Source organism: Drosophila sechellia, chromosome 2L (genome assembly GCF_004382195.2).
Source record: "Drosophila sechellia strain sech25 chromosome 2L, ASM438219v1, whole genome shotgun sequence".
NCBI classification, from domain to species: domain Eukaryota; kingdom Metazoa; phylum Arthropoda; class Insecta; order Diptera; family Drosophilidae; genus Drosophila; species Drosophila sechellia.
In genome coordinates this window covers 3,435,381-3,452,697 of record NC_045949.1, presented here as the reverse complement: position 1 = coordinate 3,452,697, position 17,317 = coordinate 3,435,381, and the positions used below count along the sequence as shown (strand labels likewise).

Genomic DNA, 17,317 nt, shown 5'->3' with positions numbered 1-17,317 from the left:
AATGAGAGTGTGCTCAATGCCACCACGAAATGAATGTGTTCCGAGCATTTTGTGTGTCAGTTGGCGGATAAGCTGCACAGTGGTGGCACAGCGGGTCTTCTACCCACTGGGTGGCTATCACTAATCCAAGAAAAGCATTCCTATATAAGGTTTTACTCTGTCTTAGGCCACAGAATACCTTCGGTTTATGTTGAACAACCATGTTGGCTCTCCGCTTGTTTGTACTGCTGCAGTGCAGCCTGTTGGTTCTGGCTGGCGTTTGTTTAATACCACAGCCCGTTAAAAGGCAGCGATCGCTTGAGGATGTTATAAAAAATGCCTGGAAGCTATCACCCCGCCTGGATGGCCGCATTGTGGGCGGTCACCGCATCAACATCACCGATGCACCACATCAGGTTTCGCTGCAGACCTCGTCCCATATCTGCGGAGGTTCTATTATATCTGAGGAGTGGATATTGACTGCCGCCCATTGCACATAGTAAGTTAGCCGGTCAAGGAATCTTCTCTAGAGAGTATGCCCAAAATGATTCCTCCTGATTTCGTAGTGGTAAAACGGCAGATCGCCTGAAAGTACGCCTCGGAACCAGCGAATTCGCTCGCAGTGGCCAACTGCTGCGGGTGCAGAAGATCGTCCAGCACTCCCAGTTCAACTACACCAATGTGGATTACGATTTCTCGCTACTTCAGCTAGCTCATCCCATCAAGTTTGACGACACCAAAAAGGCCGTAAAGCTGCCCGAGTCTCAGATGAAATTCATGGACGGGGAAGCCTGCTTCGTGAGTGGTTGGGGCAACACCCAGAACCTGCTGGAGTCCCGCGAGTGGCTGCGTCAGGTGGAGGTGCCTCTGGTCAATCAGGAGCTGTGCAGCGAGAAGTACAAGCAGTACGGCGGCGTCACCGAGCGAATGATCTGTGCTGGATTTCTGGAAGGCGGAAAGGATGCGTGCCAAGGCGATTCCGGCGGTCCGATGGTCAGTGAATCGGGCGAGCTGGTGGGCGTGGTTAGCTGGGGCTACGGCTGCGCTAAGCCCGACTATCCGGGTGTCTACTCAAGAGTGAGTTTCGCACGGGATTGGATCAAGGAGCACAGTGGTGTTTAGATTCGTATATCCTGCACAGCAAACTTAGTTTGAAATCAATTTCTCCCTATGCGATTGCTTGTACTAGATGTATTTCAAAAACCCGCAATAAATAAATTATCAAAGGATGCCAACCAATCTGCTTGAACCATTTCATAATGTGGCGCCTCGATAGAAGGATTCGCACACGTTGCCAGCACGCAGCCAGCATTTCAAACACGCGACCCTCCAGGATATCGCACACTTCGCCGGCGCATGTCGCGTTGTTGGAAATGAGTCTACTTGGCCACGTTAAGAGGATGTGTCGGGCTGCACGAGTCCTTGGCCGTTTGTGAGGGATGGAGTGGGCATCGCATCTAATTGTTTTGCTTTTCAATGGGAGGCTTATCAGCCAACTGTCATCGTGGCTGTGCACCGTTCATGTGTTACATGCGGCGTATACGCAATTACTGGCATAACGTATACGTAGGGGCAAGTTAGTGTTCATCATGAACTGTCGGTTGGCGTGGCTTACTTTGCCGTTGAGCGGACTCCGCCATTGTTGTGTTTGCTTAGTGATAAATTAGCTTACAGAAATTAACATCAGGCGTTGCATAATTCAGATGTATGTACTTGCATAGCCTTGGCATTGGCCAAGTGATCGCACCACTTACGTAGCGGTAAATGGAAACTTTGCGCGGATCGGCTGAAGTGGTCTTATCAGTGCTATGCACTTTCGTTTTTCTCCATTTACTTTACAGCAATGAATATATAACTTAAATATTAAATGCCAAAATTAATAAATTTATTAATTAATAGTGGAAATGTATTCAATCAATATCTGCTTCTTAATACTAAAAATATATTTAGATTAAACCATCTAATTAACATTATTAATTAGTTTCTTTTTTTTTGGACAACTAAATCTCTTATTGAATTAATAGAATTTGATAGTCTGGGTTGAATAACATTTTGACGTCAAATCGCCTATTGTGAGTGAGTGACTTCGTAGAATGAGAGTGTCAGTTATTTATTTCTATCGCCTCAGGGCGAGCAAAAGTATTTTCCCAAACCCCCGTTTCCAGTCGATTTGCCACCGCGATTCGATGCCGACGTGCTGCAGCTCGCGCCACCGAGGAAAAACACTCAAAGTAAATATATACGCTCCCTATAGTATACGCATTCAATGAGCCCGGTGCGTATACGCCGCGTGTGCCCGCGCCTGCAACCAACTGTTGATTCCGTGCCCAAAAGGATTATTCAACGGATCATCTGAGGCACTCAGAGCCGAACAATGTCACCCTGACGAAGCCTACGGCCGAGACGTTTGAAGGCAGCGTTAAAACGTTTAACTTTAGACTGAAAAAAATATTGGTTTTATTGTGAAACAGTAGTTTAGAACAAATTACAATTTATGTAACAAAACATATCATTGAATATAATATATTATATTATAGAAAAAGTGAGTGTTATCTAATCTAAAAATACGTAGTTGTGAAATCATTTTAAAAAGTTAATTTGCAATTATTTTAAGGTGAAAGAGTCTCTTCAATGTAAATTATCTAAATAATTAGGGATCGTTATTGAAGATACAATTTGGTAAAGTGACACACATTTTTTTTGAGTGCACAGAAGCGTTCTGACTATTGCTGTTGTTCCCAGAGTGTTCTCCGTATTTTCCGGCGCTGGTTATTCATGTTATCGAACATCGCAGTGGCGGTTGGCAAATAAACGTGCGGCACGTTGTAATTACACGTGAGCCGAGTTCCCCGGCCGTCCGGCAGTGGGTGCGAGCGGGACGGAGCAGCGCGGCGAGAGCTTTCGGTTCGCGTCTCTCGTTCGCACAAACGCCGGCAGCGGCACGTTGGCCCTGTGTGAGTGCGTGTTTCGGTCAGTGTCTGTATCTGTGAGATGCATTTTGTATCTGACTTCGGTGAGCTCGCCGTAACTCAGATCGCATTCAGCATTGTGCGTTCCAAGTAAGCGGTTCGTTGAGCGGTTCGAAGTTCATCAACAAAATAGAAGTCTCGAAAATAAATATCTCTCAAATAAATCACATTGAATAAAGATATTTTGCTTAAAGAATCTTGAATACTTTGGTGGATTCATGCAATAATATTTATAAATTCACATATTAATAATTCTTAAGAGAGTGACTTAAGTGACTCACTGCTGTTTCTCTCAGTGCTTAGCCTAGATTGCAATCGAAAAAAGTGCAAATTAATTGTTATTGAAGTTGCATTTTACATAAGCCGAAATCGAGCTGCAACAGTATAAAGAATTTCGTTGTGCAGTGTTAGCAATACAAAGTTCACAAAGTGTTAAATAAAATTGCACATCCCCAAAAAATTATTCGTAAATGGTTAAAATTCTAATATTACCAAAATGCTGAATTTACCTTACAAATATTTTTAAAAATACTTTCAGATATAACTCAAAAATAATTTCGTTAGTGTATATAACAGCACTGAAACTAAAACACGGTCTATTCTGCAAAGAAACCCAAAAAGTGCTCAGAAAAGCTCAATTGCTTAGAAACATAAACAATCAGCTTTAATTGTTGATTGCATTACAGCCAGCTAACGCTTTAACAGTAAAATTGTCTGCGACCGAGAAAATTTAAAAGAATTGGTAAGAAATATAAAGTAGTATATTTAAAATTTCCAAAGTTTAGAACTGACCTAACACAGTTCGTTTTCAGTTGACCCCTGACAAAATTATACTTTAAAAAAGCTTTTTAGCGACATATTCAAGCAATTAAAGCTTGCACAGAAAGAAACCCCATTTTCAAATGAAAACGAAATCACATAATACTGGGAAAAAGAAAGCAATTTAAAGGGGCAATTTACGAAGGTACAACAATTCTTTCTTACAATTCTTATGTAAAAAGCACGCAGTGAACTGTCAAAAAAGGAGGCTTGGCCTTCCACGGAATTCCTGTCAGAAACAGGATGGCGAAATAAGTACGGGAATCGTCCTGAAACTGACAGATTTCATCCTGGCACACAGATGTTGAATGGTTTCTGCCCGTTTAGCCAGGATTTTAACGACCCTCAGATTGATTGGCATTGCAAATTCAAATCTTAAATATTTATTGGTGATCTATCTTAGCTTTCCGTTTCAAATGCAAATTAGCCCTCGCTTCAATGAATTTCCCCTTTGCGAAAGAATGAAAATTGTTTTCACTCTCCAAGAAAAGTAGATACTCAGCTCTAAATTTCAATGCGCATATCATTTTGTAGTTCTCGCCTTTCGCTTTATGTAAGTTGGGTCTTTGATTTCATAACCAGTCAGCGGAAATGGTATTGGGGTTGCTAGAAACGTTTCACAGATACAAAGATGCTCAGATGAGCTATGATTAAAGATGGTGCAAAAATTATGCTCGACCAACAAAATTCGATATTAGTTTTAGTGGAAATATTAAGTGAAAATTAAAAAAAAAGTATTTTTCTTTTTTTCTGTTAGGGCTCATATATATCATTTCCTAATATCTATATTTTTTAATAATTTATATTAAAGTTGCATAATTTATTATGTCTCTTTTCTTAAACATTATTTCCTATTAAGCATTATTAATTTTGAAACAATTTCCCACTTTAAATTATAGTAGATAAGCTAGGCCATAAATGGCTTGCACTTATTTTAAAATTTTCTCAACTGTTTGCGCAGTTTATTTTCCGGTCTTGGCCATTTAGCGTGCCATTTAACGTGTTCGCCCAAAAGAGGGCAACGAAAACCAATGCAGCTGAACTGCACTCGCTTTTGTGGCCAAATATAGCGCAAAACATTCAAAGTCAGAAGGCTGGAAGCCCTACAAATACCAGATTCTGCATCCCGATTCATGTCCTATAAATATCGCTACGGGTGGTCGGATGTTCCAACTGCAGGCTTTGTTCCTCCGGAGTCCATAGTCCGTAGTCCGTTTACGAACCCAGTGGATTTGTCCTCCAACTGTGTTGTTTACACAATCAGCCCGGATGTCTGCAAGTGAGTCACATGCGGCCACCGGGTGCCGCAGTCGACTGTTGAGGATTTGCCTGGTTACGTGATGGCTGAAGGTTGGGCTCCCCCTCGTGGGCGGCCGCCAATCCAGCCCACTTTTCCACTTTCCGGCCTGGCAAGTGTGGCTTCTTGGAACTTTCGGGGCTCGTCTGGCAGGCAGTTTCCTTGATTCGACTCGCAACGGGCGGTAAATGGGAGACGTGCTGTGCGGACACGTGTGTGAGGTGATGTGGCCGGATTTAATGGGAGTTGATTCGGGTTTCATCCCCGAGCGGCTGCAATTGCAGCACATTGCATGGACTGCGCCCTTGATGGTCACATGGGTAACAATTTTGTTTGCGAGTGCAAATATTTATGGGAATCATTTTGGGTTGCGTAATGCCCTGCGAAGACGATGGGCCAGTGACCTTAACTTATTTTAAGGTGACTGTTACAGCTAACAAAAATGCAACTATCTTACCTTATACTAAATATATTATTAGCTTTAAAATACATTTTGAAATATACCATTTCACAACGCAATTTAAATGTGAATTACAAGTCATACGTAACACATATTTGACTTTTAACAACAATTAAATTAATATTTTTATATGCTTGTATTTACAGTTAACGCGCAAATTGCTAAGAAGTACCTCAATGTTCACAGTCGACAATGAGCAGAGTTAGGCAGCTCAACAATCACATCTGGAATAATCAGAACTTTATCAAGTGAAATCGGTTATGGATTGGTTACTAGCAACTCCGCAGTTGTACAGCGCGTTCTCCTCCCTGGGTTGCTTGGAGGGCGATACCTATGTGGTCAATCCGAATGCATTGGGTAAGTAATCAACATAGGATACTTCATCATTTCGATATTTAACTTCTTTTCAATCCTCAGCCATTTTGGAGGAGATCAACTACAAGCTCACCTATGAGGACCAAACGCTGCGCACCTTTCGACGGGCCATTGGATTCGGCCAGAATGTGAGGTCAGATTTGATACCGCTGCTGGAGAATGCCAAGGATGATGCGGTTCTGGAGTCGGTCATCCGGATACTGGTCAACCTGACGGTGCCGGTGGAGTGCCTCTTCTCCGTGGACGTGATGTACCGCACGGATGTGGGTCGCCACACCATCTTCGAGCTGAACAAGCTGCTGTACACCAGCAAGGAAGCATTTACCGAGGCCAGGAGCACCAAGAGCGTGGTGGAGTACATGAAACACATCCTGGAGTCGGACCCCAAGCTGTCGCCGCACAAATGCGATCAAATCAACAACTGTCTGCTGCTTCTGAGGAATATCCTGCACATTCCGGAGACGCATGCCCATTGCGTGATGCCCATGATGCAGTCGATGCCGCATGGCATCTCTATGCAGAACACGATCTTGTGGAACCTCTTCATCCAGAGCATAGACAAGTTACTCCTGTACCTGATGACCTGTCCGCAGAGAGCCTTCTGGGGAGTGACCATGGTGCAACTGATTGCTCTGATCTACAAGGATCAGCATGTGAGCACTCTGCAAAAACTACTTAGCCTCTGGTTCGAAGCCTCTCTGTCGGAGAGCTCTGAGGATAATGAGAGTAATACCTCGCCCCCCAAACAGGGAAGTGGCGATTCCAGCCCCATGCTGACCTCCGATCCCACCTCCGATTCCTCGGACAACGGCAGCAACGGTCGTGGCATGGGTGGTGGCATGCGGGAGGGAACAGCGGCCACTTTGCAGGAGGTGAGCCGCAAAGGTCAGGAATACCAGAACGCCATGGCCAGAGTGCCAGCGGATAAGCCCGATGGCTCCGAAGAGGCCAGCGATATGACGGGGAACGACAGCGAGCAGCCAGGATCCCCGGAGCAATCACAGCCCGCCGGCGAGTCCATGGACGATGGAGATTACGAGGACCAGAGACACAGCCAGCTGAACGAGCACGGCGAGGAGGATGACGATGAGGTGAGTTCCTATGACCAGTGTCTTTTCAATATATAAATATCGTACTCTTCCAGGACGAAGTGGAGGAAGAGGAGTACCTACAATTGGGACCAGCCTCGGAGCCCCTAAACTTAACCCAACAACCAGCTGACAAGGTCAACAACACTACCAGCCCAACGTCCAGCCCGCCACAGGGCTGCCTGGGCACAGAGCCATTCAAGCCACCACCTCCTCTGCCAGTCAGAGCCTCCACCTCGGCACACGCTCAATTGCAGAAGTTCAACGAATCGTCCTACGCATCCCACGTATCTGCGGTTAAATTGGGCCAAAAGTCCCCCCATGCCGGCCAGCTCCAGCTGACCAAGGGCAAGTGTTGTCCACAGAAACGAGAATGCCCCTCCTCGCAGTCTGAGCTATCGGATTGCGGTTATGGCACCCAGGTGGAAAATCAGGAATCCATTTCCACCTCCAGTAACGACGACGATGGACCGCAGGGCAAGCCGCAGCACCAGAAGCCTCCGTGTAACACGAAGCCACGGAATAAACCACGGACTATTATGTCGCCAATGGACAAAAAGGAGTTAAGACGCAAAAAACTGGTCAAGCGCAGCAAAAGCAGCCTGTAAGTTCCTGGAAAATCCACACCAAATTGATTACAAATCAGAAATTATTATAAGTTCTCTAAAAATGTTAACAACTTTTGCAACCATTTAACAATAATATTGAATTCACAGCATCAACATGAAGGGTCTGGTACAGCACACCCCCACCGATGATGACATCTCCAATCTGCTAAAGGAATTCACCGTGGATTTCCTCCTCAAGGGTTACAGCTATCTGGTGGAGGAATTGCACATGCAACTGCTTTCCAATGCGGTATGTCGATATTGATATAGAAATTATTATAAGTACTATAATTTCGATTTTCTTAATAACAAATTTACACACACTAACTAACTAATTGAGACAGAACAAGGTGAATTTTTGATTTATGATGTGCTCATACCTTTTCATATGTTTTTTTTGAGGCTTAGTAGATTAGGTTCATTATCTTTTGAAATACCTCACATCTTGCTATTATTATTTTAAATATGATATTATATATTATAATAAAAACTAAAGAGAACTTCTCGGATTTCCCTCCAGAAGGTGCCCATTGACACGTCGCATTTCTTCTGGCTGGTCACCTACTTCCTGAAGTTTGCCGCCCAACTGGAGCTGGACATGGAGCACATCGACACAATTCTCACCTACGATGTTTTGAGCTACTTGACCTATGAGGGTGTGTCTCTCTGTGAGCAACTGGAACTGAATGCCCGACAGGAGGGCAGTGACCTGAAGCCCTATCTAAGGCGGATGCACTTGGTGGTGACGGCCATCCGGGAGTTCCTCCAGGCCATCGACACATACAACAAAGTGACCCATCTGAACGAGGACGACAAGGCCCACTTGAGGCAGCTCCAACTGCAGATTAGCGAGATGTCCGATCTGAGGTGCCTTTTTGTCCTGCTGCTGAGGCGCTTCAATCCCAGCATCCATTCCAAGCAGTATCTCCAGGATCTGGTGGTTACCAATCACATCCTCCTCCTTATTCTGGACAGTTCGGCCAAACTTGGTGGATGTCAAACTATTCGCCTGTCGGAGCACATTACACAGTATGATTAAACCATACAGCGAATCCTTTTCGACTTTATTAATGAACTAATATTACAGGTTTGCCACGCTGGAGGTGATGCACTACTATGGCATCCTCTTGGAGGACTTCAACAACAACGGAGAGTTTGTCAATGACTGCATCTTTACCATGATGCATCACATAGGTGGCGACCTGGGCCAGATTGGGGTTCTATTCCAACCAATTATTTTGAAAACCTATTCAAGAATTTGGGAAGCGGACTATGAACTGTGCGATGTAAGTTTCTTCAGAGATTGACTCTTTTGCTTTCATAATACAACATATTTTTATAGGACTGGTCTGATCTCATCGAGTATGTGATTCACAAGTTCATGAATACTCCTCCGAAGTCGCCACTCACCATTCCCACAACTTCCTTAACGGAAATGACCAAGGAACACAACCAGGAGCATACCGTTTGGTAAGGATTTCAGAAGTTTTCCTTGAAGCAATATATTTAATAAGGGTATAAGCAATATATTGAAATATTAAACCAAAATCTTTGATCTAAGATACAACTAACCTAAGCAATAAACATAACACTTTTAACATTTGTGGACCATAAGAACCAGATGTCTAGCGTTTTCTTTTAGACATATTTAGTCGTCCTAAACAAAACTCCATCTGTGGATGAGCTACAAGAGATTTTTAAAGTGTAATTCAATGATTTTTAGGGATCCAAGTATTTATGAGGTTCTTTACTTCCTAACATATCTTTCCCCAAGAAATGGCTAACTAACCACAACTATATTAGGTTCACTTGAACTTTGAATAAGACTAACGAATAATACGCAATGTACACTTAGCTAACTCATGCTATTTAGGTGGTATTTAGTCAATGTTATTAACCATAACTATATTCTTTAGCTCTTGGTCGCAGGAGGAAATGGATACACTGTATTGGTATTATGTGCAGAGCAAGAAGAACAACGATATTGTGGGAAAGATAGTTAAGCTCTTCAGCAACAACGGCAACAAGCTGAAAACCCGGATTTCTATTATCCAACAACTTTTGCAACAAGTGAGGATTTAATAAAAAAAATTCAGGATGGATTTTATTAAAACATTGACTAATTCTTGTAGGACATTATTACCCTGTTGGAGTACGATGATCTGATGAAGTTCGAGGATGCTGAGTATCAGAGAACTTTGCTGACCACTCCCACTTCCGCAACCACAGAGTCTGGAATTGAGATTAAGGAGTGCGCCTACGGCAAACCCTCAGATGATGTGCAGGTGGGTGGTTGGCTTGATATTACTACCAGGAAGTAAATAACAATGAATTTCCCAATTTTCCAGATCCTGCTGGACCTGATCATCAAGGAAAACAAGGCGCAGCATTTGTTATGGCTGCAGAGGATCCTCATCGAGTGCTGCTTCGTCAAGCTGACCCTGCGGAGTGGTCTCAAGGTTCCGGAAGGCGATCACATCATGGAGCCGGTGGCCTATCACTGCATCTGCAAGCAGAAGTCCATTCCGGTGGTGCAGTGGAACAACGAGCAATCCACTACGATGCTGTACCAGCCTTTTGTGCTGCTGCTCCACAAACTAGGCATTCAGCTGCCGGCGGACGCGGGCTCGATCTTTGCCAGAATTCCGGACTACTGGACACCGGAGACCATGTACGGACTGGCCAAGAAGCTGGGACCGATGGACAAACGTGAGTTAAAGTCAACCACAGAAAAACAACCCATTTGTCATTCCACAAAGGTGATGTATATACCGTTATCAACAATTTTTGCTCTCTCTCTGTGTGAAATTTTGATCATGGGAATCTCGCCCGAAACCGAATCCAAATCCGTGCTTCCATCCATTCCCATTCTCATTGTGTGTCCGTCGGTGTATCTCGATATGCTGTGTGCCTCTCTCCTTCTCCTCCTTCTGGGCTCTTATAGTCAACCTCAAGTTCGACACCAGCGAACTGGAGGATGCGACGGCGTCGAGTCCGTCGCGGTACCACCACACCGGACCCCGCAACTCACTCAGCTCTGTGAGCAGCCTGGACGTGGACCTCGGCGAGCCCGAGGAGCTGGCCCTCATACCCGAGGTGGATGCGGCCGTGGAGAAGGCACACGCCATGGCGTCCACGCCATCGCCCAGCGAGATATTCGCGGTGCCCAAGACAAAGCACTGCAACTCGATCATCAGGTGAGCATCCATCGGAATAGAAGAAGGACTATCCTCTCTCCTGACCTTACAATTGCTAATTTCCCCTTATCTCATCGCTATCCCACAGATACACACCCGATCCCACGCCTCCAGTGCCCAACTGGCTGCAGTTGGTCATGCGCAGCAAATGCAATCAGCGCACAGGTCCGGCTGGTGATCCCAGCGATTGGTAAGTGCACTTTATCCACATGCATCCATATCCATATCCACATCCACCACATCCCCATCCACATGCACATCCATATCCATGCAGAGCCAAGTGGTGCGACCTAGCCCAACCTGAGCGAAGACAATGCCGAAAATCTTCAGATTTATGGCACACGGCAGCCGTTAAGGCTCTCCAAGCAGCGAACATATTGTTAACACGACGCTGCGCTCTCTCTGCCAACTGAAATCAGCCAACTTCGAGCTCTGGACCGCGATTTATGAACTTTGCGGCCCCTGGTGCATTTACTTTCCTGTGTTGACAGTCGTTGTCGCCAGTTGCGCACTAAATGTCAGCTCCGTTTTGGCCATTGTGTCTGTCGGCCAGTCTCCCTGCCTTCCACTTAGAACTGAATGCACTGGCGTTTTATTATGTATCTTGAAAGTTATGGGCTTGGAAAAGTAATTAAAATCTGCATTTTAAGATCATTTATCAAGGTGTTTAAAAGCTTGCAGTAAATAAGAAGATAGTTCTATTATTGGGCATCTCTTATAGAATGCTTAACCTTAATAGAGATTTCTGGCTAAGTTAGTCAAGTTGTAGAAGGCAAGATATAGATAATTGGAATATTATAGCTACAGCAATTTTTCATAAACTAGCACCGTTGTTTTTCCCAGTGCACCCTGGACCACCGCTCGACTATCTATCTAGATGCATTTAGAGTGTGTTTCCCATCCGCTTTGGCCATGTGTGTCCGTATTACTCGTACTTTTGGACCGACTCCGAGTCCGACTCCATCTCCGACTCCGTCTACGTCTCAAGACCCCACACGATCAGATGCAGCTCACCCGCTGGCGGAGCTAGCTGCTCCTGCGATTTTGCGATTCCGATTGCGACGGCTGCTGCTCATGTTGAACAGCGTTTTGCATTTGGGTTTATGACTTTTTGTATGGCATTTTGTTGTTACACCGAAACTCTTAGATTCGCGATAAATAGGCGGGTTAACCGATTAGAGGATAACGCAAAGTATATTGGGACTGCCGTAGAACACGCTTGGGAATGCGAACGCAAAGGGTGGGGCTGCGTTTAATTTGGGCGTTTAAACGAGTTTGCTTGATTGATATCTGGCAATTAGATACTTCGAGTTCTAATTAAACAGGCATAATATTGAATTAATGAGTGTGCCGAGGTTTTACTTGCTTTGATGATATCAAAACATTTATTTTCTTAAATATCAAATTTCTGAAATCTGAAATTTACATAGCTCCATAAGCTTAATGATTTATTCGCTTTTGGAAAACCAAAGTTGTGTGTGTTAAGCAAGACTTAAATTGAATGTGAATTTAGCAAAACAAGTAATAACTTTATAAACATAGTATTTGTTTTTCAAGAAGTTTGTTTTTCAAGCTTACCCGAGTGATACCCAAACTTTCCACACCCTCTCCTGAGTTTTTTTCTTAAGAATCTTTTACACCTTCGCCACAAGCGAGCACACAGCTATCCGGCAATCAATGCTATCCATGAGATACATGGGCCTGACCTCTGTCCGCGAACCCAGCAGCAGCAAAAACCCAGCAGCAACATGAGCAGCAGCCGCAGCAACAACTGCAGCAGCAGCAGCAACATCAAGAGCAACACGAAATGAAGTCATCGCGATTAGCACGCGCAGCTGAGACAGAGCCTATGAATGTCGGGGCAGTTGTATCTGATAGATACACGTAGAGTGGAGGACAGTGGCTACACTCGCACCCTGGCTGCATAAATTGAGTTTGTGTCTTTGTCGCATAAATAAACCAGATAATCGCGGCAGCTGGTTGAAGTCAATCAATTCATTAGGCTTATAGGGCGAAATCAAAGCGTTTACACCGAATTAACTTTAATAAACCGCCTGAATAATTGCCCATTGTTCTGGGTAATTAGAAATCGGAGCTTGGCTATGGAGACCGCCATTAATCACATCGAGAGATCTTGACATTTAGCCGGGTCTTACAATCATCCGACAACTGCTGTTGCATCCTTAGAAGAAACTGTCGTCGACCCCATGAGAACTTCCAGTACACTGAACCAGTTTTTGGACTGAAATTTGCATATTTTTTTGTCCTCTAACTGCGTTTTGCTCTTCGAAGGCATGTGATATTTTTATTTATACCTTGCTGATATTTTATTTATTGTTTGCTGCACAAACGGTGCGGTGGTTCCTCTGCCTTTGTCAAACGGGTTTTGTCTTTGCAGTATGTTACTGTTTTTTTAGTTTCATTTGCCTTTTGCGTGGAAAGTAAAAGTCAAATGTTATGCGATCTTTGGCCCCCTGGGGCATCCCCAAACTGAAAAGGCAGTGCGTGAGTGCCATAGTGCGACCAAACAAGTTCTTTTTCCAGTCTCGATTTTACAACAAACTATATAAAAAGCTAGCTAAGTTGCTGACTCAGCAGTAGACTTAGATCATTAAAGATGAAGTAGGTTTGAAAACTGAAGCGGTAAAGTATCTTTCAGATACTTTAAGTAATTGCATAACTGCGTAAAAGCTTAAGCAAATTATCACTAGATGCAGACACACTTTCTGGGCGCTTTTATTGTATTTTTTTCTAGTTGCCCTCGGGGCGTGGGCGTTGACAAAAGGCAATTTTCCAAAGTAATTTACTCTGACGCCTGGCGAAAATTGAATTTGACATTTTTCTCATTTTTTGCCAGTTTTTTTTTTGACTTCGAAGTCGTACAGGCATTGGCCAGCCCACTAGGAAGCCCAAGTCAACAGCTCGAGTTGCAGCTTGAGTTGCACCTTTCAAGTGGCCCGTGGGCTGTGTTTTCCACTCCGCAATCTGTCAGGAGCAGCAGCAACACCAAGTGAACAGCAGCAACATGGGGCAGAAGACTACTAACCATATATATACATGATTGTTCCATTGGATTTCCCAGCTTCAATTGGCGACCTTCTTGGGCTCCGAATTCATGTTGGGTTTGGCCTGGGTTATAATATTTTTTTTTCGTTTTTGCTTCTACATTTTGTTAACATTTTGCATTATTATTGCCAATGCACTTTGTTGCTGCTGCAGAGCAATAAGTGCAACATGCAGCCGAAACATGGACACCTATTGCTCTCCGGTGGACTGGGGCTGCCACCACATCAATCAGGCCCATAAATCATTTTAATTATTAAATAAACAAGTTGCGGAAAAAAGAACTACTGCAGCCGTGGAGTCTGCTGAGTCATTCTATTCAGAAACTGCATCTACAGCCATAAAGTGTGAGAATATATGGGCTCGGGTAGCAAAGGGTTAATTGAGCAGCGATCTGTAAAGTTTATATGAAAGGAAAGGTATAGGTAATGAAAAGGTACAAATTGGGAGATTGGAAATTTGATACATTTAATTAATAGCTTGATGAAATTGTATAATCTAATCCAGCCATTCATTCTACTAACCTCATTGTTTGATTCCATCTTCTTTTACAGCGTGGGCTCCTCGTCGACAACAGTGGACGATGAGGGATTGGGCAAGTCCATCAGTGCACCCACTTCGCAGGCGGCGAGCACCTCCATGAGCACGGTTAATCCCACAACCACTTTGAGCCTCAATATGCTAAACACCTTCATGGGAAGCCACAACGAGAACAGCAGCAGTTCCGGATGCGGAGGCACCGTGTCCTCCCTGTCCATGGTGGCTCTGATGAGCACTGGCGCGGCCGGCGGAGGAGGTAACACCTCCGGGCTGGACATGGATGTGGACGCCTCCATGAAGTCGTCGTTCGAGCGACTGGAGGTCAACGGATCGCACTTCTCGCGGGCCAACAACTTGGACCAGGAGTACAGTGCCATGGTGGCATCAGTGTACGAAAAGGAGAAGGAATTAAAGTGAGTGCGATTGAGCCTGGTGTCCCAGCTCAAAGGATGCCTATTTAACAAGTCGCACATAGGTTACATTTATTTGTTTTAAAAAAATATTTTTAAAACGTTATTTTAAACATGCCTTCTCTCAGTTTGACAGATTTCTTCCATGCAATATTTTCTCGCTCGCCTTTTTCTAAAATATTTTCAATAGTTTTTGATACTATACGTTAGTAATTTGAAAATATTGTTTGAACAGATTTCTTGAATAGCGAGTTCTCCTCTTACGTACATACTTTGAAATATGTATTGCAGGTCTCCCCTTTACCAAATACTTATTATAAGCCTAATTAATTGTTCGGCTTATCTCGGCCAGTCGGTTGGCACACAGCTTAGAAGCATACTTTAAGATAAATAATTGTTATATATTAAGGATGGTGAAATGTGACACTATCCAAACCATTTCATTCGTTTATTTTGTGACCCAACCCCCTTTCCCATTGAGTTTACTCAGATATATACTGGCTTTCAACGAACGATAAAAAGAAAATCGAAACCGATGGAGGCGAGGCTCTAGTCAATCCCCAGCCAAGACTTCGACCTGGCTAATTGACAATTAGACAGATTGCGCAAATGGCAGCCCGTCATTGTGTCAATATGTCGACCAAAGTGGGGAAAAGCTGGAGAATGCCGGGCATTGCTGAACAGTGTCTCACATAAATTTATGGCAAGCAATTATTCAATTTCAGCCATTTGCGGCTGGCGAACATTTTCACAGTTTGTATGCGATTTCAATGGCTCTTTTTTGGCCACCAAATTGTTCTTGTCCTTTTTTTTCTGTGGGCGAGTATTCTTTTGTGTGTGTGCTCATGTTTCGTCTTTTGGCTCATGATCATTGCAGCAGCGACAATGTCTCTTTGGCCTCGGACCTGACCAGAATGTATGTGAGCGATGAGGACGATCGACTTGAGCGAACCGAGATCCGGGTGCCCCACTATCACTGAGGATCCAATTCCAATCGATCCGATCTGATCCGATCCGATATCCGAGTTTTGAGTGAGGCCCACCCAGCTGGAAAGAATTGTACCTTAATCAATCAAATTACGTAACGTTTAATATCACCCGGCACAAGGATTGTACATTTTATGACCTCTGAATGCAAAAGTATACCTGATTAATTAGCTACGCATAACGTAAATTACGCGGATAAAGTAAAGTCCAAGCAGAAAGTGAAGAAAAGTGCATTATTTGGTTAATGAATGTGAGGCTCTGCAGACTGTTTGCCTATGCTAGCCCACTAGATACTCTTAAGTTAACCTTAGTTTCCAATCGTATTCGGTATACCTACCTACCACATACACACACATACATGTAAATGGGCAGTTCCTGGTTCAAATAGTGCAAATATACACAGATAAATCTATTTACACGTTTAAGAAAGAAGAGCGGCCGGTGTCCATCCACCAAAAACCGTCTGTATGTATCTCCTTAGTCATAAGTTATGCTTAGCAGTAATAAAGCTTTCCCTGTAGCCAAAAGCAACAAATCTCCGTCTCTGACTGTGTGCAAATCCAAATGTGAATAATGTCCAGCAAATTGGCGGAGCCGCATAAAAAACGAGCGGTGGGCACCGCGAATTAAGGTCATCTGGCCAATCCGGGGTCAGGGGATCGGACGAGGAACCAATCTGGGGAGACTCCACGCACGGTAGCCGATAGAACTGAGAAATAGCCACAGCGCCAAAGAAATATTGAAAAAAGTACACTGAACAAATATTACTAGAAAAAGAAAAACATTTCAAATATATAAATCACAATCTTAGATAATTGCTTTTCATTTAAACTGGCGCTTTTAATCTTTACAAGCCCCACGATATCCAATTCATCAAGTTAGTTCACAAATTTGTATAGTCCCAGTGTAATAAATAAAACTTAGGCGACTCGGTTCCAGTCACATATTGGGACTTGGTCTGGCCCATACATAAATGGCAAAACATGGCTAAAACAATTACCAAAATGCGGCGGGCACAACAATCGGCCATCGTAGCATAAGCATACTACTCGTACAAGAAATAATAATAATAATTGTGGCCAATTGCTGCTTAGTTGGCTAGTTAATTGCAACATGGCCAAGACGACAGTCCCCTCTCGGCCAACTCTCGATGGCCACGAGTTCTTGGCTCGACTCGACTTGGCTAGAATGGCGAGAGGCTCTTTGGGAGGTAAGTGATTCACTGTGGTTGGCGACCAGTTCGGAAGTTCCGTTTTGGCTAAGTTTATTTCCTCGTTTTATTGTTGGCCAAAATGCCCATATTATTTAATTTATTCACGGACAATGTTTGGACTTAATAATATACTTAAGGCACAATGAATGATAATGATTTAAATGGAGTTTCATTTATAGTTTAACACAATTAGTTCCATGCATACTATTTATATTTATTTCATGTAAAAGGGTATTAATTTTTTTAAATTCCTTTACCATTTCTAATTTCAGCCACAAGCACCTATGACTTCAAAATCACCCATTCGTTTCA

At 43.7% G+C, this 17,317-nt stretch overlaps 2 protein-coding genes across 2 annotated transcripts; both read left to right on the top strand.

Moving 5' to 3' along the window:
• Positions 1–35: 35 nt before the first annotated feature.
• Positions 36–1,218, top strand: LOC6613247 (trypsin-1). Its single transcript, XM_002037688.2, has 2 exons — positions 36–478; positions 546–1,218. Exons 1-2 carry the CDS (start codon positions 201–203, stop codon positions 1,099–1,101), a joined length of 834 nt encoding a protein of 277 aa, XP_002037724.1. The 5' UTR covers positions 36–200; the 3' UTR covers positions 1,102–1,218.
• A 918-nt stretch (positions 1,219–2,136) lies between these two features.
• Positions 2,137–16,327, top strand: LOC6613246 (protein timeless). The gene is given in 17 exon segments (XM_032720252.1): positions 2,137–2,210; positions 3,487–3,690; positions 5,671–5,765; positions 5,768–5,881; positions 5,942–6,990; positions 7,044–7,591; positions 7,704–7,845; positions 8,116–8,624; positions 8,683–8,881; positions 8,938–9,065; positions 9,512–9,665; positions 9,728–9,880; positions 9,944–10,304; positions 10,540–10,792; positions 10,881–10,982; positions 14,410–14,808; positions 15,683–16,327. Coding segments are annotated over 15 exon segments (4,263 nt in total). The 5' UTR covers positions 2,137–2,210; positions 3,487–3,690; positions 5,671–5,716; the 3' UTR covers positions 15,786–16,327.
• The last annotated feature ends 990 nt before the right edge of the window (positions 16,328–17,317 follow it).

Excerpts from the sequence above, each read along its gene's own strand:
- LOC6613247 (XM_002037688.2), top strand. The coding sequence starts at position 201 with ATGTTGGCTCTCCGCTTGTTTGTACTGCTGCAGTGCAGCCTGTTGGTT. Across the intron at positions 479-545 it reads ACTGCCGCCCATTGCACATA|TGGTAAAACGGCAGATCGCC; the intron begins GTAAGTTAGCCG and ends CTGATTTCGTAG.